General features: G+C 36.1%; 1 protein-coding gene across 1 annotated transcript in view; it reads left to right on the forward strand.

The window, feature by feature from the left end:
- Window positions 1–23,197, forward strand: part of SLC9A9 (solute carrier family 9 member A9) — a 180,378-nt gene that overhangs the window by 21,788 nt on the left and 135,393 nt on the right. Inside the window, exons 5-6 of the mRNA XM_048954553.1 lie at window positions 13,953–14,068; window positions 20,703–20,808. Coding sequence (XP_048810510.1) covers window positions 13,953–14,068; window positions 20,703–20,808 — 222 coding nt within the window. The remainder of the gene's footprint in view (window positions 1–13,952; window positions 14,069–20,702; window positions 20,809–23,197) is intronic.

The raw sequence follows: 23,197 nt of genomic DNA on the forward strand, positions 1-23,197 counted from the left end.
CTGGAAAGTGGCCAGAGCTGCTGATGCTGCCCTGGATGTGCCCTGATGAGGTTGCATGAGGCTGGGTGGTATTTAACATTCATTTCCAGTCTTGAGGCTTCTTCATCTATCAGAGAGGATCAAAATTTATTCTCCAAACTCTTATCATCAGTACTTAACTGCAGACAGTTCTGCTGTGCTCTTCTGTCTTGTCTTTCATATTCTGCTTGGTTTTTACTGTATACTCATTTAATGGTGTCATTAAAAATAAAAATAAATAAAATAACAACAACAAAACCAATACTTAAGTGAGCATAGAAAGGACTGTAGGAAGCAGAGATCTTAAGGGCACTTTATAAAGTTTTATCTATAAATTCCAAAATTACTTGCTAACTTAATGATGTGGAACTATGCCACCAGGCAACCTAGAACAGCTTATGTTTCTTTATTTCTGAAGTACTTCCCACTTTTCTGAATAGTTTCAAAAAATCTGCCTGTCTGTAGAAGTTCAGAGGTCCTGTCTGCTTTAGGAAAGAGTTCTCCAGTATGATAGGAGCAGTATTTTATGCACTGTTGCTCAGCCTATGGAAAACGCTGCTACTGGCAAACATTCTCAGAAATCCATTGTCCATATGAGATTTACAAGACAAAAAAAAAAAAAAAAAAAAAAAAAAAAAAAAAAAAGGATTTCTGCAACTTACAGTTTACAATGAAATCTAAACAGATGCTCTGTAAAATGGTCTTAGTGCGTAAAAAAATTTGACTACAGCTGCTGTATAACAATATCAAGAACAAAAGTTACCATAGTTTTTAGTAGGCAGTGTTCAGTGATGTAATATCAGTGTCCTCCCAAGAAGGGAATGTTCAGTCTGGCTCATTTAGGAATGTAATCTTTTTTCTCTGATCTCTAAAGTCATAAAATGAACATGGAGGCAGAGAAATTAGAGCAAGAAAAGAGCTATTAGACCATATATTATAGCTCATTATTCCCTCCCTAAAAGGCTACACTGCAGTATATTCATGGGTGCTTTGTCCAGTATATATAAAACCTGGGAGCATAGAAATAATGAAAGAACAATCCTAGTGTGCAGAAATGTCAGTTCTTTTCTCTTTGATCCATCTATAGGATGAAGCAAAGCTGTAATTGCTGCCATTATGGGGAACAAATCTATTTGCATTTCTACAGCTCTGCAGTTCTAGCTGTGAATGTCTAATCAGTCCTATTGCTGGAAAAATATTTTCCTGCCTGTTGTCAAGTCTGATTGCAGTGCATTACCACATAGATGTTTTACTCCACCCATGTCCTGGCCCACATCAGTGGCTGTGGTGTGAATTTTTGGAGCAGATGTGTATGAAACTGTATTTCATGCAGCAATGTTAGTGCTTCAGTAACTACTCCTTTCACCTTTAATAGATACTGCATAGCATAGCCTGCAAAGCTATCTGTGCTTCTAGAAGAACTGTAAAGCTGCTTGATGTCCTGAATAATGCATTATACAAATCCCTTGGCACACTTTTGCAGGAATAGTGGCATTTGCCCCAGTGTCCTTATCAGCCTAAGCCATAATAATTACATTGTATATTTCTCACCCAGCCTTCTCCTGCAGTTTTGATGGCAGGCTTTGTTTCTCATTCCCTGCTCCACACGGTGCTATAGGAATGGTAAGCACTCCGTAAGCACTGTGGAGTGTCTGCTGTGTTCTGATGCAAACGCAGCAGCACAGTGTCAGTGAGGAGCAGTTATTAATTTAACCTGAATCTGAGTAAGTTGCACTTAGTCTTCTCCTAGTTGGTAGCATTATGCTTTCTTCACAAATCTGGAAGCTTAAGGTCAGTTGAAGTTTAGCATACAGTTTTTGTATCTGATATCCTTTTTCTTGTCATCCAGAACATAAGTGCTTTAACTTGGCTAAGTTTAAGGTAACTGTGTGAAAATGAGGTGGCCAGAGCTGTACAGAATCGGCACACTGTCAAACTGCTCATGTGAGCGATGGGCATTGTACAGGTGAGGACAGATCATTCATTATACCTGAGTCACAGCTCTGCTTGCTCCTTTACAGCCCTTAGTCCAACTGCAGGAGCCCTAATATGCCAGGTAAAGGGAAAATGTCATGCAGCCCATCAGTTATAGACTTAATGGGGAAAAAAATAGTGCAGTTTCCAATGAAGTAAGCAGCTTGCTCTCACAGGGGAAGTAGAGTTCACTTTCATCTGTTTTACTCTTCATTAATTAATTTTTTTGTAAGCGCTGTGTCTTGTAAATAATTGTATCACAGGGGTTTGGTTTGCTGATATGCAAAATGTTTATGATTCATCTTATGGAATTGTTCTTACCTAGAGGAGAAAGGGAGACTCTCAGCTCTCTAAGTACTCAAAAATCAGTAAAATATTTAAAAATCATGTTGAGAGAGGAGTCTGGGACACAGTCATGCCTAGTGAATAGCAGTAAAAATCCCATGTTATTCATGAAGTTACTTTGCATTTACATGGACAGGAATCGGCTTCTAGTGACATTCAGTCTCAGCAAGTGAAAAAAGGATACACATCTGATTTTTGGTGTTATTTTCAGTGAATGCCATATGCTTGCCATATTCATCTCACTAATCTCATCTAACTTGATATTTCATGTGGGTTACGCAAAAATTCTGTCTCCTGGTGTGATGGTTTTACATTAAGGTACTACTTCCAATGTAATCCACTGTGGCTGTGTTAGAGCTGTCCCAAAGTCAAAATATTTTATACAAATAACTCAAACTTTTCTCATCAGACCCATTTATTCTTCATATATTTACAAAGTGCATTTTCTATGTGAAAGCAGCCAATATCTCACAACAGCATTTCCATTTAATCAGCTTAATTATCATTCATTTGCCTCACCCAGGAAACATTTAAGGCAATTTTCTACTTAATCATTTCTACTAAAAGCTACAGGAGTTGCTATAGATTTTAAAGACTGTCAAACCTCATCCTGTAGAATGGTGAAGTTTATTTGTTAGTTAAACAAGACTCACAATCATTATGAATACCCTACAGTGGAAGTAGTGCGTCCCTCATGAGACGCATCCAGTCAGTTTGTCCTAAAGATATTGCTTCGATAAACTGCTCAGATATTCTGTTGGAAAACTGTCTTTTGTACAGCTGACTGTTGTGCCTGTTTAAGTCTTCTTATTCAGATTTCAGTACTAGTAAAATAAAGCACAATTATTTACAAGTTTATTCTGCCTTCACGGGAAAGAAAATGAGAAACTGGAGAGGGAGTGAAGTAGATTTATTGTAAAGGTTCATTCATGTATCCTACAGGATCTTACAGGTTTATATTCTACAAACCAAAATGAATAGGCAATAATTTCCACCCACTGACATTTACTAGCAATAACTAACCACATTTCCTGGCAGTCCCTAAGCTATGGCTGGACAAGTCCAGCATCTGCAAAGCATTGAGTTTCACTAGAAATAATCACAATCTACTTGTGAATGCACAATGAGCTCTTCCATGGCAAGCTTAATGTGGTTAAACTGGGCAAGCAGCTGAACTCAGCACAGCCTTTAGCTCACTTCTCCCCTCCCAGTGGCACAGGAACAGAATTGGAAAAGAAAAAGGAAGGAAGGAAGGAAGGAAGGAAGGAAGGAAGGAAGGGAGGAAGGAAGGGAGGGATGGAGAAAGGAAGGGAGGAAGGGAGGAAGGGAGGGAAGGAGGGAGGGAGGGAGGGGGGGATGGAGGGAGGCAGGGAGGAATCTTTGGCCATAAACTTCTTCTAATTTTGAATTTGATCTGTATCTCTTATCACCTAATCCAGACAGAAGGGGTTTGATTCATATGTGGAAAGGTGTTGGTACAGAGCACATTGAGAGCATGAAATAGCCATAGAGAAGTCAGCATCACATCAAGTACCAATTTAAAATGTGAATGTCTTGGAACAGGAGCAGAATGTAGCCTAAATGAAGTGCAAACATGAGCAAACATCAATTACCCAAACAAAGTCTTTTCTTGCCTCTCTACAGTTTCAGTTTTTCATTTGGTTTGAAAAGTAAATCCCGTCTGGACGGATGGGTTTCTTTTTGTGTCTGCACACTTAACAGAGCTTGTCAGACTTTTAGATATTTAATGTTGGGTTTCAATTATAAAAGAAATAACCCTAACTTGGAAACATGAAAGTCAAAGATGATATTCATATGTCCCTTCCTTTTTGTATGAGACACTGAACCAAGCACAGGTAGATAAATACCTGAAAACTCTCAAAACTTAGCAAGGTTCCTGTCTGTGCTAAAAGCATCCATTTGTTTTATCTAAAAGTGTATTTTACATTTGAAAACTGCACTGTAAATGAAGTGTTCATCTAGAATACCCAACAATCTGCACATAATCTGCACATGAGTTCTTTTCTTGTACTTCAGCACTTTTATTGCTATTTGACTGTGCTAGTCCAATAAAAATGCTAAAACAGTTTCAAACATATTTCTTTGTTCATTTAATGTCCTGTTCTACAACAGGTTACTCTATAATGTAATTTACATTATACTGAAATCAGGAAATGATCATTAATTATCTTTGATGGCAATACAAATGAATTTAAAGGGAATATGAGGTGGTCCAGTGAGAACCTATTGTAACTGGTCCCTGCAAACATAAGATCATTGTATGCTGAAATACTAAATCAAAATATTTTTGTATTTTAAATGTAGTATTCTTCAAATGTGGGCCAAAAATATGGCTGTTTCAGAATTCCTGTTGATTTGCGGTCTGAATTTTTAGGATAGCAGCTAATTTACTCATGAATCAGTTCAGAGCGAGTAGTAAACAGGAACATGTCTGCCTTCTGCGCAGACTGGTAGCATTTTAGCAGTGTTTCAGTACTTGGAGAGTAAGTGAAAAATGTTGATTCTCAACCTCTTGACTTTAAATACTTTCCTCAGAATTTCTGCTGAATTGTTTTTTTTAATTCCTTTTAATTATGGAATCATTGAGCTCCATCAGTTTTGAAGACTTTCCCTCATCAGATCTTTCTGCTGACATTCTTAGTTGTCTTGAAACGTATTTCTGAAAGTAGGATTTTGCTGTTACATGGAGTTCTGAAGAAATCTCAATTAAAAGTTTTTTGACAGAAGGAATGTTTTTGAGGTAAAAAAGAAAAGGCAAAATGATCCTCATTTAATTCCTCTGTCAGTATAATAATGATAGGACATTTGGAGCTGATCAGAGGTGAAGAAAACAGATACAAAGTTTTGTTCTTAGTCCATAGCTAATCTGTGATACTTACTGCTATCAGACATTGCTAAAGCCATGGATTTAGCAGAGTCTTTAATAAAATGAGACATTTATATTGATAATGAAATGGGATTAGAAGTCTTCACATTTCAGAATACAAAGCACCCACTCATCTGTGGATCAGAAAGAAACTTCTTTTAAAGAAAGTACTTTTCTGATTGTCTATAAGAGGTTTTCTTGAACTTAGGAAATCTCTTGAATGTTTTGACCAAGCTATATTCTTTATGCTATCAATATCTTCTGGTGTAGAGAGAGATTTTCATTCTATGGCTGCTATAATAATGATACTGAAATAACTAATTGGTGAACTAAATCACTGCTGTCCAAATGAATCAGACAAATCAGTAGTGAATCTCATTTACCTAACACTCTTACTTTCTGTTCATTATGTGTTATTTGCTCTGTAGTCATCATTAAATTATGATGTTTTCAATTCGTATAGGGAATACCCTATCAATATGCCTTTATTATCTCTTCTGCAAACTGGATTTTGTCAGTCCTTCTCTTAGTGTTGTTAATATTTTTCTCAAAATTTAATCAGCATTTTCATAACAGCTCATTATGGTTTTCTAAAATCATTTACCAATATGGTTTCTGGAAAATCTTACCTCTCATTTACATTTGTTTTTATTCTTACTTTCACGATAATACCTCTCTCAAAATATGCATGTGATGTTCTCAGTTATCCAGTATGTATTATAAGCTTTCTTAATAAATAACATTGAGTTAAGTAAATCTTGATGTAATGTTTAAATCTTTGTGGTGCAATAAAATATTCAGCAGTAGTATATATTGGATGCAGTACAGCTGACAGTGTTTCACGGCTCATTTACCCAAGTAATTATGAGATTGTAGCCATCACTCAAAGACGAGCGCAGCTTTTTCATTGCAAAGACATTCAGGTTTAATGGCTCTGATTTAAATGGAGCTCAGGAGCAGAGGGATCCTGGAGTTGTGCTATACTCATTAAAAGAATATTTAAAAAGCATTAAATAATATTGTGCAGTTGTAAACTGTGGTGGATTGGCTGGTATGACTTTAATGCAAAACACTGTGTAACTATAGTAAAGAAAGGACTATTTGCAATCCAATCTGGAAAAGAGTGAACTTTGTGGGGAGCTTTTAAACAAACAAAAGAGCAAATTGGAAACCTGTTTATAGACAGTTTCCAGCTACATTCAGTGACCTCAACTGACTTTTCAACTCACTAAGGCAAACATCTCACTTGGAAATCACTGCAAAGAATGAGTTAGTAGATCATGAAGTTAAAATACAAGCAGCACATGGTAAAGCAAAGCAAAAAATATTCAGCCTGGAGATATCATGATTTAAGAAACTACTTTAAAAAAATTTAATAAATGATTTTGTAAGAAAAATATAAAGGTTGTTCCATTTTTCTAGTTAATTCTCAGCTAGATTAACTGACAGACCGTGACATAATTGAACATTTGTAAGTAGACTGATTTAGCCTGGTAAAATATGTTTGTGGACAATTTAGTAATGTCAAAATGAGGTGTGTGTCATTCATCTTGACTTACTTTTGCCACCTTGTTAGTATTATCTGCAAAATCTGCAATTGCACCTTTAAATTAAACACATCTTTGTATTACAACAGACATTTTCCGTGGTCCATATTACAGAAGACAAATGAAAATATTGAATTGTAGCAATTCTTAACTTTCTTGAGAAAGACTCTATAGGAGAGCGTTGTAAGCTAAGGCTCGCATTCAGGCTTTTTGATCCTTCAGGCATTCTGCACTCTCATTCAGGCCAGGCTAAAGCATCAAACACTAATTCGGTTGGGCCTTTTCTAAATTCCAGGTAAGCTCTGGCTTCATTTCAGCTTCCAAAGGCACAGCCTGTGACTGGGGACACATCAGCAGTGGGTGCACATGCACCCACTGTCACCTTTAAGTTAGCTACCAGGGAGGCTGCTGATACATGCAGCTCTCCTCTTGCATGTGTGCCCCTTGTTGCAGCCCGTGATTGGACATGTGTGCATGTGCTTCAGTTGATCTCTCCCAGTACTAGCATAAGAAAGGACAGTCTCTCTCTTTGGTCCTATACCAATAAAGAGGTGTTAAAACCTAAGATAAATATTACTGCAATACAACCCTTCTTACTCCCACCCACCTAAATCCTATCTCTGAGGTGTGCATTTCTCTCCACTAGGCCTTCCTATCAAAACTTCTGATTTAAGGAGAAAATAGGGGATGATCAGTGACTATTGGAAGACTTGCATGTTAGATATCGCTAAGCAAAAGCTTTTCTGACACCACCTAAAGCCTAGTCAGGAGCACAGCTGTGCTCATTCGAACAGTTTCTCTCAGGTCTATAGATACTAAATAGTAATGATGCTCATCAGCGGAGCCATCACTGTGCCTCAGGTAACTAGGTATGCAGAGGATTTGTAAAGCCCATTTCTCTTCTGTTTTTCCAATCCTACCTGTGAGATTTATACAGAATACTTCAAGGTAAATTTACTGTTGGTTTACAGCTACGTGAGATGCTTCAGTGAGGTTTTCTCTTGCCTTGATTAGTTAGCAGATGATTTATTGAAGAAAAGGTCATGTAATAACTTTTCTAGTGACAAAACTGATTTAGAAGATGACAAAAGGAAGAATATGTGGGTGCATAATGCATTTTGAAACAATGAATCACTGTTGCCAAAACAATGGTGAGAAAAATTCCGCTGTACAGAAAAAGCTATAGGAAGAAATAGAATGAGCAGATTAAAGAAATGGATATTTCTTTTTCATCTCTACTATTTATATGTCACTGTATACATTTTAAATTCTGACTCTTTTCATTGCAGTTGCAATATCAATCAGTCAATCACTATCTTACTTCATACACAACCAGGAATAAAATCTTTGCTCTCTTCTTTTGTATTATTGGGTTATTCATACTGCTATTCATTGTGAAAAGAAAGAAATGCCACTCCTCAGGTTTTTATTCATCTTTCGCTTGCACGATTACAATCTGTAGCTATGTTCAACTGGCTTCGAGCTACAAGCTAATCATATCTAGAAGTAAGGTTCTTTGGGGAGATAAAATATGAGATGAAAAATTCTCTGCAGATTAGAAAACATACTTGGCAAGAAAGATTTAAATTACAAATCGCAGTCGTACTACATAGCACAACTGCACACACATTTTAAATCTAGAATTAGGCTTTTAAAACCTTTAACAAAATAAAAACTTCTAGTAGTGATATTCAGCAGGGATGCTGCAATAAATAACAAAACTGAAAAAAAAAAAAAAAGACAACTGCTGATAAAGTCATCAGGCAGATGGATCTATCTGTATTGAGGATATGGCATGTATATTGTGCACCTTCATTTAATGGCTTCTGTTACATTCTAATTATGTTCCCTGCAGCTTTAAATTGAGAATAGAATCTTGTGGAACTAATAGGTTTTCCCCATAGCTTGCATATGAAGATACAGTTTCTTATTAAAGAAGAAACATTCTGTAAACCAACCCAACAGTCTGTATGTATAGCCATACTTCTTTGTTTGCTGTAATGCAGAGGGGCAGGCACTGTGATGCCACTTTCTGCAGCTGAGGATTTGGTCAGAAATCAAGGCTCAGCGCAGGTTTTCTCTCCTCACTGCGGTGTTCAGGCACATTTTTACTATGAGCAATTTGTGGGATTTATTTCAGCTTGTATTTGTCTCACCTCACACGTACCTAAGCTACCTTGTACAAAGAAAACAAACCTATACTTTTGCATAGCAGGCTGGGTCAAAGTTCAGCGACAGCACTGCTTCTCAGAGTCCATCTCTGGAAATACGAGCAAGCAGAATACTGATTTTCTTTGTGTGCTTATGTTGTATGAATCATCTGCTGCATCGTGGGACCATATTTGGTAGTTGCTCCTGCTTTTTCCCGTCTTTCTTCATTTGGATCTTTGTGATTCTGCTATTTCAGCCTGTTCTGTATGTACCTGAGACTAGTATGGGTGAATTGCTTTTACCACAACGTCAGATGTTTGACAGTGATTCTGCAGAAGGTTTTCACCTGAACTAGCAACCATTGCTTTTGTGCTTTCTAAATGAAGATAGAAACTTAAGATGGAAACAATTTATTTGCTCTTAGAAGATCAAAATGGATAAAACTAGGGGTGTGACAAGGTTCTTCTATCATTGGCAATCTCTGCCTGTTGTTGTCACATTGTTCTCTCCTTTGCTTGCTGTTCATGCATACGTTGCCCCTCTCCACAGTGTTTTTGGACCCCATATCCAGCGGTTTTGCATATCCAGATATGCTGGTAACTTGCTGCTATTTGCCAGCTGCATTTAGGCATGGTAAAACCTTTTGTTAAGTGTTTAGTTATTAGGTATGCTGCTTATTGACATGTTTCTTATATAGCCTTTCTTGTCCACTCATGCAGCTAAACTCTTGCCAGGCGCACATCTTTCCTGTCTTGATGACTCCAGTATCTTTTTCTCATGCCTTCCCTGATGTAATCTGACCCCATTTGTGGCTATTCACAACGCTTCTGTTAAAATTGCTGACAGCTTTAAATCTTTCCTATAGCCTCCTTCAATTCTACATCAAACACACCCTGCTGGCTTTTACTGTAAAACTACAAATAATTTCTTATTTACTAACTGTGTTTTGGGCAGATGTTTTAATATTCAGAACTTTCAGAGCTTGCCCAAAACCCCCAAAGCAATTTCAGTATCTCTTTTCACATGATTTCTTAAAACCAGCTGTTGCTGAAGGAAAATCTTGCAAACAAATAGTTACGTGCAGCTTTTCCTGAGCATTTAAATAGTTTCTCCTTAGGAGAGGGCTCTTTCCTTCCTCTACATTTAAACAGCAGCTGGTCTAGAATGTCCCAGTCCCAGACTAGACTTCCTTGAGAGCAGCTGTATTCATAAGCTCTCTCTAAACATCCAGGATTACCCAGACATCCAATGCTCTCTACATACTTCATTCTTGAAGGAACAGCAAAAAAAGATTTGTAGCAACTGAACTCTGGCAGTTAAAAAACAAAGCAAAGCAAAACAAACAAACAAAAGAACCCAATCAACTGGACCTCTAACAAACATATTTTTTCCCCCTTATTCACACAGGTAAGCTTTAATGCAGGCCAGATGCTTAGAACTGCAAGAATTGTTGTTCTGGCTCTTCAGTAACTGTTATTTACTTTGATTATTTTTTTTAAGTCTGAAGTTTATTTTGTGTTCTACCGAGATTTCATGTGGTCTACTTGTTTATTCAGAAACAAGAAATGCCAGAACAAGAAACACCAGAAATACTTGTAATGAAAGCTCAGTTTCCCAGAAAATGATTCTGACTTCAAGTCAAATATTTATGTGGTGTTTCCTCTTCTGTGCAATGACAACATTGTGTGTAGCATATTTTAGAGCTGAGGCACTTTGTACTTGCCAGTCTTGCATAATTTGGAAAATTCTAAATTCTCCTGTGTTTCATTCACATTTCTGTTTTTCCCCTTTTCTATTAAATGCCAAAAAATACATGTTCTGGCTTGATGTGATACTCCCCATGCTTTCAAATAATATTATGTTGGGTGCAGAAAGTGTCAGGTCTCCCACAGTACAGCTGAGTTTTTTTCTTCTATTGTATTTCTTTATTAATGTTCCAAATCATTGACCAAATCAGTTATCCACAAGTGTTGTTTGCAGCAGTGAGCCACCACTGAGTCTGAGAAGTCTTCAGCGACCATTCATTACTATTCAGTTTACAGACCTTTTTTTTCTAAAATATTTTTCTAATCAGGTCATACAAGGAATTTGATGAGTTTGCATATTTATTCACGATAAGAGGGGAAGGCAACCCAAAATAAATTCCCTGCTAAATAATGATTGTACATTGTTCCTTTAATATATTTCTAGATCCAAAACAGATATGGATTGAGACACTTTGTCACCTAGCAAAATCCACATCTTCAAATTACCTAAACAAAGCTAAAGGAATAGTGGAGAAAAGAATTAGACGTCAATGTGTGGTAGCCTCATGCTCAGATTTTCCCTTATATAAGATGAGCACCAAGGTCATCTGTTACTAAATCAAACTTACATATTCATACACTTCCCAGCTGTCTAATTTAATGAATAATGGCTAATGCTAAGCAAGGTGAAGCAGCTTTTAGGCAATAGGAACCTGGAGTCTCTCTTCGGCTCCCTTTCTAGTGAAAATGAAGGTTAACCAGGTGAAGCAGGAGTTTGAACCTGAGGCTCACACACCTTATGTATCAGAAAGCTGAGGAAAAGGGGACTGCAAAGTGGAGCTATCCCTTTTTCATTCACCATTGACCTTTGTGCCTGGCAACTCTCTAACGACTTCTGTGGCAAGACAGTTCATTCACGAGATCAGGAATGCAAAAAGATCTCTGAACAAGCAGTACCTTCATTACACAGCGCTGGAAAACCTTCTTCACCCCTCAAAGACTGGTAAGGAGTTAAGGAGCTTTACTGATGAAAATAAGGGTTCTAGGCAGCAGCTCTGAGGTTTCCTATTCTCAACATAAGAGTCTTGTGTCTAAGTCTCTTAGATCTGTTGCTTATTATTTTGTTCCATGGAACTATACATGCTTCTTTGCTATGGGAAAAAAGAGGAATGATATCTCAAGTGACTAATAGAGAGTTCTAAATGGTGCATATTTCACAGTAAAAATGCAAAATCCAGAAACTTATATGCATTTACTTTATAATGTTTATTATCAGAAAAGTACTGCTCACAGAGAGAAAGATCTCATACTTGAAGGGGCATCCACTTTCCCAAAGAATCTACAAGATTGAAGTAGATTAAAAACATGATCTAAGAAGCATATGAATTATGTTGCAAGTATATTTTAAAGGCAAGATTTTCAAAGCTATATTGGAAATATGCTATGTTAGTTGCAGCTGGTCTTCTATTTTCTTTATGGAGCCCTGGAGATCTCAGTTCTGATACAAAGTCAGCATTATAGATTAGTAACAAAGATTATTTGACAGATAGAAACTGGAAAAACAGAAGTATTGTTTTATATTGTTTGATAACTTGATCTGTGTCAACAGCCTACTCTTCATAAACAGTGTGGTGTGGACTGGGAATGTAATCCAGTGGGAAAGAAACATTCTGGTGAAAATTCAAGAGTACTAACACCTTATTTATAACTTTATAACTGATACTTTAATAATGCTTTTATTTTAAATGTATACTAAACGGACTGTTGAAGATTATTAAGGCAATTTGATTTGCTGAAGCTTGTCACTGGTGTATGCTTATCTCCTTGGATTTCCATTAAAAGCAGTTATGTCATGCAGCATTTTATGATGTTTAATGTTGCTATAGTTGGAAGCTCAAATATCCAGATGAGATCCCAGTTTTAAAAATGTAGTGGAAAAGTCACACTGGATTCTTTCTCTAAAGAGATTTGTTGTTAGCTTTTGTCATAGATAAATTGCTTTATTGTTTGAATTTGTCTACACTAGACTGCATCACCTGAACAATATCAGCTAATAAAATGTTAAAGCAAAGCTGGCATTTTTGAATAAACCATTCTGAGTAAAAAATTAGCTGGAATGCCCAGGGTTAGAGCTTGACCTTGGTGTGAGCACTCCAAGATACAGAGTAACTTCTGTGATGTAAGAGGATATTTTCTTAGTTTTACCCTATGAAGTTGAGAAAAGGATCTGATTTCTAATGGAAATTAACTAAAACATTTTTATTTAAAAAGTAAATCTGTAAAAAACTAATAATGTTACATGCTCAGCTTTTGATAAGTATAGATAAGTGCAATGAGGTAAAATCAAATTCACTAATAGTAAACAGATTGTATTATGGCAAACTTATTAAATGATTTTCCAGCAGTTTCTCAAACAGTCCAAAAATACTTCTGACCACTGGGGAATTCTATGATGACCTGTTTCCCTATTTTTTAGGTTTTTGTAGCTGAAAATTTGCTCTCTCAAACAGTGTTATTGCACTCCTTGTAGCAGTTGTAGTTTCCATGAAAATAAATAGGAGCCATTACTTTTGGAGTGAGTTACATATTAACTAGATCAGAAATATACATTTAAATATATATATATACTACAGTTTTTAACAACAAGTAAATTTATTGTTAAAGATATTTCAATGTTATTCTTAGAATGCACATCTCTGAAATTATTAATGAATGATACAAACCACTGATAACACTTTGTGTGAATCCATGGGAGATTTAGCAGTGCATTTTGAAGTGTGACTTTGTTGCCTCACTGTGAAACACTGTGAGCTGTGAAACGTCTGCCTCATTTAAAAACTCGTCAGGAATGTGGAATACAGCATTAAAAGCTAATGGCAATGAAGATGATTAACTTAAAAATGCTAGAACAAACCACGCAGCTGATTATTACTGTCTTTGTGTAAAGGCTCTATAACATTAGGCAAATCTGTCTTGATAATGTCTTTTTAGGCTTACATTATCTTTCCTTCTGAAAAATAAACAACTTGAAGTATTGTCCTCTGCCAACAGCAGAGGGCAATTATTCATAAAAGTCTTTGCACTTGAACTGTCTATAAAGCTTGATATGGTGCTGGAATAGTTTAATAGGAAATAGAATTTTTATGACAGTAGTTTATGTTTGTTATTCAAATGGTACGGTTATTTAAAGGAAGCTGAAGAGAACAAGAAACTGCTTAATGCTGTGAAACTAGCAGAAGTGTTATATACTGTGTCTTCACTACTGTCTTGTCTTTCCTATGACAGGTTGATAATGTATGGTTTTGTGAAGGCCATGGTGCACATTGGCCAGTTAAAAGGATGGGAATTCCACTTCACTGACTGTTTATTTTTTGGATCGCTGATGTCTGCCACAGATCCAGGTAACAGTTATTTTCAAAACACAGAAGAGTAAATAAGAAAATGATGTCTGTATATGCTATCAAAATGTTTGAACTGTAAGTTCTTCTTGATTTTGATTCCTCTAGTTGATAAATATCTGATATTCTGATCATCATAAGACAGCGTGCCTCCAAAGATCCCTAGTGCAAATTGTTTTAGTAACTGGTTTACCTATGTTAAGTTTGCAAACCTTATAAATGCAGTTGCTGAAGTGACTGAAATAACGTTTTTCTCAAGTTCTCAAGACACCTGTCTGTCTATTGCTGGGCCTGGCACACTCCAGAGTGCAGCTGGCCCTTTGGACTCCAGGGCACAGTGCTGGTTCAGATTCAACTTGCTGTCAATCAAAACCCCCAGATCCTTTTCTATGGGGTTGCTCTCTAACATCTCATCCTCCACTCTGTGCAAGCATCCAGGGATGCCCCATCTCAGATGCAGAATCTGGCACTTGGTCTTGCTAAATTTTATAAAGTTGGTGATTGCCCAGATTTGTCAAGATCTGTCTACAAGGCTTCTCAATCACCAAGTGAATCAACAGCTCCTCCTAATTTAGTATCATCTGCAGACTTAGTATGCATTCAAGTCCTGCATCCAGATCATTTATAAAATGTGTGATCTAACCCAGTTTAAAGGTACAGGGAGCTAGCTTTCAGATCTCACTGTATAAATGTTTTTATAAGGAATCAGTTTAAAATTTGAATGCAGTATTGCATGGTAAATACAATTCTGAGAAGATAGGTGCCAACATGTTGACATGAGCTTCCAGATGTTAGATTTAAAGCCTAAAGTTACAGTAAGCATCCAAGTGTGAGAGAAATAGATTCAAAATTTGAATCTGAAATTTGGAGTTTTAAAATGAGAAAATCATTTAGATTCAAAGAGAACTCTAGAGATCTTACTATCCACCTTAATAATTAAAGCAGAACTGACCTCAAAGTTATTCATAGACTTAGCAAGTTTTAGTTACACAGAATAAGTTTATACTCAGTACTCTGGCACTAGAATAAAGTATTGCTTTTTGCATTTCTGGAAACACAGTGAAAAAGGAGGTGAAAAGATAACGTTCTGATATCTTCTGTACAATACAGAAAAGGACTTAGGCTTCTTGGTGGACAACAGATTAGCCATATGCCAGCAATGTGCCCTTATGGCCAAGGCCAATGGTGTCTTGGGGTGAGTTAATAAGAATGTGGACAGCAGAGCAAAGGAGGTGATCTTCCTCCTTTGCTCTGCCCTGGTGAGTACCCTGTCCAACAGCTCCACATCTTTCTCGTACTGGGGGCCCCAGACCTGGACACAGTACTCCAGATGGGGCCTTACAAGGGCAGAGCAGAGAAGTACAATCACCTCCCTGACCCTGCTGGCCACCCCTTTTCTGATTGAGTCCAAGATACCATTGCCCTTCCAAGGTGCAACAGCATGCTGCTGGTTCATGTTCAATATTTCATCCACCAGGACCTCCAGGTCCTTCTCCTCAGGGCTGCTTTCAAAGAGTTCTTCTCCCACCCTTTTATGTATCTGGGATCCACAACTCCCACCAATATGTATCTGGGATTACTCTGACCCAATTGCAAAACCTTCCACTTTGCTATGTTGGACTTCATTAGCTTCACTTGGGCCCACCATTCGAGGTTGTTGAGGTCCCTCTGCATGTCATCCCTTCCTTCTAATGTGTCAACTGCACCACTCAGCTTGGTAGGTCATCAGCAAATTTGCTGAGGCTGCATTCAAGTGCGTCTGCAATACTGTGTCCAGTTCAGGGCTCCTCAGTTCAAGACAGACAGGGAACTACTGAAGAGAGTCCAGCAGAGGGCTACAAAAATGATAGGAGACTGAAGCATCTGCCATATGAGGAAAGGCTGAGACCTGAGACTATTCAGCCTGAAGTGTGGGAGGGAATCTTATCAATGCTTATAAATATGTAAAGAGTGAAAGTCAAGTGGATGGGGCAGATGTTTTTTCAGTCATGTGCAGCAACAGGACAAGGGGCAATGAGTGAGAACTGGAGCACATTAAATTTTATATGAACATGAGGATAAAATTATTTACTGTGAGAGTGACAGACCACTGGAACAGGCTCCCCAGAGAGGTTGCAGAGTCTCCTTCTCTGGAGATATTCAAAATCCACCTGAAAATTTCCTGTGCAACCTACTCTAGGAAAGCTACTTTGGTAGATTCACTACATTTCTGTGATTCTGTGAATACTGTGTAAGAGAGACAAATTAAAGAGAATAGAAAGGTACACTGGATTTTTGCAAAATTTCCAGTTCAGTAGTTAAAGGAAATAGAACAAAAGGCATTTTATGACGCACATGGCATGCTGTGTTAGCATTAACTATTCCTGACAAGCTTCTCTAAGAAATGTATGAAAAACCTTTCAAATTCATGGTTATTAGAAGAAGCGATAAGAAGCAACACTGTTCCACAAATTTGTTCCATTCATTAAAAGAAACCTCAATATTTAACAAAAGACTTTGACAGCTTGTAATTTATCATTCTGATGGCTTAAAAATATCGTGTAAAACAATTTATTTGTTGTTATAACACTGCTGTAAAAGCTGCTTCAAATTGTTATTCTCAAATTAAATGAAACATCCAATATGCTGCCACTTATAAAACCACCCAACTATTTTAATAATATTCAGCCCATGATTGGAGCCCATCTTCACAGCAAGAGAGGAACACAGAAACTGAAAGCACAAATTAAACATAAGACAAATAATTGCTTCTGGAATAGAAGGTTGCTTAAAGCAACTGAGTACATTTCTTGATTGTACTATGAATAGAGTTGTGTAGTTGGCTTAGTTTTTTTCCCCATTTTCCATTCCAACTCTATTTAGATCCCCAAATGAAAATGTTGATTTATAACGAGATATGTGTAAGACAAACACAGTGATTTTGACTATAATAGTATTAAATCACCACTGAATAATCTAGAATAGTCATGAGAGAAAAAAAAAGAAAGAGAAACTCTTTCACTGCAAGGAAGAAGTAGCAACAAGAACTACTTTTCCCAGCTAATAAACTCTGTAACTGGTAACTATTAACTGTATCAGCTATTAATGCTACTTTTCATTATTCTTCCACTTATACAGAGTGCCCGTATGTGTGTCCAAGAGTTGTCTGAATGTTCAGTCTTTTTCTGTTATCTATTCACAATATTCTAAGCTGTTACTTGTTTAAGTAATCTTACCAGTGAATTTCTGACCCATGTCTTATAGAATTTTGAATGAATATTTTTGCTTACTTTAATGGTAGACATTGCAGAAAATATTTCTCTGTGTTGTAGAATTTGATAGTGAATTTTAATCTCAAACCATACAAAGAGCTCACTGAAACTCCAGGATCAATTAAAACATGGTCTCCTGTTAGTCCTTATAAAATAATCAGTCTAATGATTTTATGTATGATATGTAGCTTTAATGAAGAGCAGTTTCTGGTAAAATGTTGTTGGTGTCATGAAAGTACGTAAAACAATGAATTACAGTACTAGAATGAAATAAGAAATTCCTGTCAGATATGCTACCTGATTTTTAATTTAATTTTTTCAATGGCAGGATTATAAACTCATTTCAAAAACGTTTTTAATTTCCCATGGTTGTGAATAGCAATTAAGTCTCAAAAGTTGTTAAAAGAGATCCGTTGACTTGGGGGAAGTTTTTTTTTTATTGAATTCCTTATTTGTAATAGTAAAAATGGTGGTAGATGCTTACATGTTAAATGAAGAATATTGCTACCAGGACAGTAAGCAAATATACCAGTTAGAAGTTCTGAAATTGTAAGGAAGAAGGAAATAAAGATAAAGCATCCTATATGTGAGTATTTAAAGATCTTCAGTATAGATATTTGCAGAAGGCTGACAGATCAACAAAAAAATTGACTTCTGCCTTCACCACCAAAGAAATAACTGGAAAGCACAGCTTTGGCAGTTTGTTGTTGTTAACACATTCTGCGCAGTGACCTTCCAATCCAAAGACATTTCATGTATCATTAGCACTTTTTTTGATATTTCAAGCTGAGAAGAGAGATTTGCCTTCACAGGGTTTGCTGAAGCACAGCTATTTCTAAGCTACACAAACTCCCTTACCTTTGGTCATATTGATAATCATGAAGCACTTTTCTATTTGAAGTTACTATGGTTACAGCTGAACCTAGCATGTGAGTTACAATTCTGTTGTCATTGATAAAATAGGGTGTTTATTGGAAAGAACAGTTCTTGCTTCACGCATAATCAGAGGATTTTGCATTAAAAAAACAGTTTATAAATACTGCAAGATAATACATTTTTTGCACTGGTTATAAAAGCTTACTTATAAATGTGTTTTTAATTAACATATTTCAATACTTTCTTGTTCACCCCTGAACTAATCCGTGAGTGGTGTGATGGATTAGCAGGGAAAGGAGTCTATAATTAAAATTGGAATTGTTATTTTTAAAGGAAACTTGATGGGAGACATAAGTGAGATTCCTCTCATTTTCTTTACAGTTGTTAGGCCATAAGTTATGAAAGATATTAATTTTCCTACTCAGGGTATGAAGGCAGTTTAATACCAGTACTTTATATAATGGTCGCATTTATTTTCTGACTTTCCCTGTTCTTTTCAAATACAAAACAGAGATGCATTAATCTTAGAGATCGTTGAAATTTGCTGATATTTCAGAAAGCCAAGGAGGCCACATTTAATGCAGTGTAGTATTTAAAGACTGCTTTACTTATGTATGAGAGTTCTCACAGATTAAATATGCTACTGTTGTATATAAAGGCAAATACTCAAGTTTTAAATTCATTGTCTTGAGAATTTTCAAGTCATCCATCAGACAAAGCATGTGAGCGTTTTAGACAACAACCACTCACAGATAATTCATAGACAGGATCTTATTGTACCTAGAGAGCAATTTAAATTAACTTTTTTTCATTATTGAGTATTAACGTGCCCACTCTGAAGTATGTTTGTAGATTCTCATTCACAAATCAGTCAAATGTGATGTTGAGTAAATGACTAGATGATGTTTGGCAAAACAAGGTGAAAATGTTCTACTGAATTCTTAAATGGTGTGGGTGTGCTAAAGATTCTGCAGTTCTTTGTTCTTTTGCATATAATATTTATTGTTTTCATTAATGAATTGGGTGATGCGTAGAGGATGCTTCTTTAAGGTACAATACTATGCTGAGAGGGGACAAAACACTTTGAAATGTAAGAATTATATAACTCAAAATTAGAACTCAAAATGATTCTTGCAATTGTTTGAAATCAACATTAAAATTCTATATTTAGGAATAATCAATGGAAGATAAGAAATCATTTACTAGCAAAAAGAATTTTAAGTTTATAATCTGAAAATGAGTAATTGAGACCAATATATGGCAAAAAAAGGGAAAACGGGTTTATAAAAGTATTCTTTTGCTATCATTCGAAATGATCTGTAATTAGATTTTCGGAGTAGAGTTGGGAGTGAATGAGAACGTGCTTCTTTGAAACAAGAAAATGCGTTGGTTTTGTGGGAGGTAAGAGGAAAGAGAGAAATGCGTAGAAATCTAATTTACTTGGCCTGCTATACTTAAATACCAACAATAAGCTAGACTTCAAGCACTATTTTTTTCTGGAGGAACTATTAATGTAAGCAATTAACTAATGAGCAAAAGCTGGAAGAGGCAAAGTGTTTTAGAGAATAGGTCTGTTGCTACACTAATGACATCAGAGAATGGGAGACTTAATTAGATCCACATTTAGCACATTAAAACAGCGTTGCCTAAATAAGCAAAAATCTGAATATACATGCTCACAGAATATCCAGGGTTTTGTATTGTTGGTTTTTTGTTTGTTTGTTTATTTGTTTGTTTTTCTCCATTTAGAGATTCTGCAGTGCTAGGTAAGTCTATGAAGGGATTGTGATCACCTGTCTACAGGTTAAAAGACTGTGAAATAAAGTAACTTAAGTGTCCTTTAAAATTTATAGGACATAGATACCAAATATGAAAAAAGTATCTAAATAATCTTACAAATGTGTGTTTAAATGATTAACATTTCTAAATGAAAGAAGCCTAAATTGATTGAAGGGACTTTAAAATGGCTTGTAAGTATCAATCCTAATCTGGATGAGGAAGCTTCCAGACTATGAGTGTGCTGCACTTCAAGTAAAAGTGGTTGTATTTTTAGTAGGACAGGATACAAGGTTATTTTTTCCTTTGAGTTTCTCCATAAATACACATTACAGGTGGATAAACGTTACCATAAGCATCTTAAAGTATGCAAATCACTACTCTCATCATCCAAAAAACCAATGGCAAAACCTTAAGTATTTTCAGCATCCTTGTTACTCTCTGTCAACAGCACCTAGGCCCTTTTGCACAGTAAAGTATGCTGTGACGTTCTGAATTATGCATCATTCGTTGTGTAAGAAAGTATTTTCCTAATTAGCTGGAGAGGCAGAATACATTGAATTACTAGATTTAAGGATATTATATAAACCTTTGCTGATCTCTTTTAAGTTATTAACCCTTCAGGTAATAAATCAGACAAGACTTTCCCAAACCCATATACTAACACTTGCTTTATTTCTTGAAATGCCAGAGGAATACAAAAATAAGAAACCCACTGTTTTGTCTCCATACAGTGACAGTCCTTGCTATTTTCAATGAGCTGCACGTGGATACAGATTTGTACACACTTCTATTTGGAGAGAGCGTCCTAAATGATGCTGTAGCTATTGTGCTGACATAGTAAGTACAGCTGCTTCAATTCTTTGCTTGCTGAGTTAATTACAAGCTTTAATTGATTATATAGTTCTCCACAAAACTGATATAGTTTATGCAAGTACAGATATATAGCATTTGAAATTTTCATTATAGAAATTTCATTCTGGAGTGGTTCTTCATTTATTAAAGACCAGAATTCCAATATCTTTCAAGGCAATTGTGTATCCATAATGTAATTCTTTCATTTTCCTCATTTTAGAAAGCAGTATATTCTGAAAAACATGTATGTTTAATTTACCACGTGTAACAGTCAGAAAGATCAACACAATTGAATAGCAGTATAGCAGATGTAGTAGCAAAAGGACTGGCATGATGGACAGGTGTTACAAAGGGAAAGTGCTCACCCAGCCCTGACAATCTAGGCTCACAAGGAAAACTCCACAAGGAAGGGATCTCCAGAAAGACATCCTTCCACACTCTCAGATAGCCTTTAAATGAGGTCTAAAAGAGGTACAACCAGGCTCCACCCCTTCTGGACACACACATGAATTGTCTTCACCTGTGATCCCAGGACTGACTGGGTCCTTTGCCAGGTGTTCAATTAGTGATTCAGGCTGGGACTCAACATTTACCACACAGTATGATTTCTTTTTCCACCTTATAAGATATCTTGAATAAAGCTGAATAGACATCTTGGACATAGGGCAGCCTATGGAATCTATTATTTTCCAGGATTCAAATCACAAAGTGGCACACTCTAACTCAGTTTATCTCCTTCCACCTATTAAATCTGACAGAGTTTCAGATGGTAATATTATCTTAAATTTGTTTATAGCCTTTTCACTATCATGAATCCTCAAGCATCACAAATGATGAGCAAAAGTCATTTGTTGTCCTAAAAACACAGATGCTAAATACATGATTAACAGGATCTCCAGTTAACTCTGCTCTACATGTATTACATGCTTCCTAGAGCTTTGCTAGAAAGACAAATAATTCTTGCAGATGATGTTAAAGTAATATAATTCTGTTAAAAATCAAAATCAGTTTTCTGGGATGTTTGAAGATGCTGCACAGCAAAGCCCCAGGTTGTTGCCATCTTTTCTTCCTAAAATACAGCTTCTTGAACTGGGATTCATCCTATCCTTGAGAAGAGCAGACTTACCAAGATTAGTCTTGAAAAAATAATCTTACATTTTGTCTCAAAGACACAGAGAATCTTATACTAGTTGAATTTTTTAAAAAATTTAAAAATAGCATTTCTATTTATCATTTTTCATCTTCAATTATCAGCTTACTTACATTTACCTACACTAAACTTCTTGCATTGATTTCAGAGCAAGAATAATATTTTCAAACACTGCCAAATGTCTGAGCATGTCTGCCACATTCAGTGTGTGTGGATGGAATGTGTCATGTAGCAAAGCATCAAGTAAATCAGACAACAAAAAGCACAAAAGGAAAGCTAAGACTGGAAACCTCAGTAGAGAGAACAGATAGAAAAGTATCCACTAATGCTGCTGTCAAAATTGGAAGGAAGCATGTACGTGACCAAAACTCTTGAGACTTACTTCTGTTTTCAATTTTGTTTTGTTTAATAGAGACTTAGGCATATATAGCTCATTTAGACTCTTCGTTTCTTAGTGCAAGGTGCACAGATGATGGAAAAGTTACCTACAAGCAGCTCAATCCCAAAATCTCTTAATCGTGTCTAGTTTTCAGTCACTGCAATGTCAAAGCACATGGATCTGTTCAGCAGTGAAACTCAGCTGCAAAGCAAAACTAGGAAGAAAATACTATCAGTGGTACATGATTCATGGGTTTCTAACCTCTGCTCTTTCATGTACTCAGACTTTGGTTAGGACTTTCTGCCTATAAACCGATAGATAATCAACAAGGATATCTGCTACAAATGCTGGTTATCTTCTGATGTCTTTGCTGTACATGGAATATTAGAAACTTTTTTTTTTTTTTTTACTAAAGAATCTCCTGTCATTGGGAAACTATTGTAGTGTCTGTATATCCAGTGTGAGTAATACTTTGACTTCTCTAATAGATTTAATAATTTGCAGACACTGAAGAGAATATGTCATAATCAGTTTCACATTTCATTAATTTCTGGCTTAAATAATCAGTTTCTGCACAAATACTATGTTTCTGCAACCTAAAATGAACTTCCTTTCTGTAGCTTTTTAATTAAAGCTACATATTAATAATGTCAGTTTCAGTGTGTTAATGCCCTTGTAAACCAAACTGAGTTTAAATGAAGAATATTAATTTTTCTGTTGCTATCAAAGAACAGCTAGCTTTTTTCTCTATAACACATAACACTTTTTGGGATGGTGCAAACAGTGTATTCTTAATTACAGTAATAGGGGACTATTAAAAAAGGTATGAGAGCAGTATTTACAGA

Source organism: Lagopus muta, chromosome 9, assembly GCF_023343835.1.
Source record: "Lagopus muta isolate bLagMut1 chromosome 9, bLagMut1 primary, whole genome shotgun sequence".
NCBI classification, from domain to species: domain Eukaryota; kingdom Metazoa; phylum Chordata; class Aves; order Galliformes; family Phasianidae; genus Lagopus; species Lagopus muta.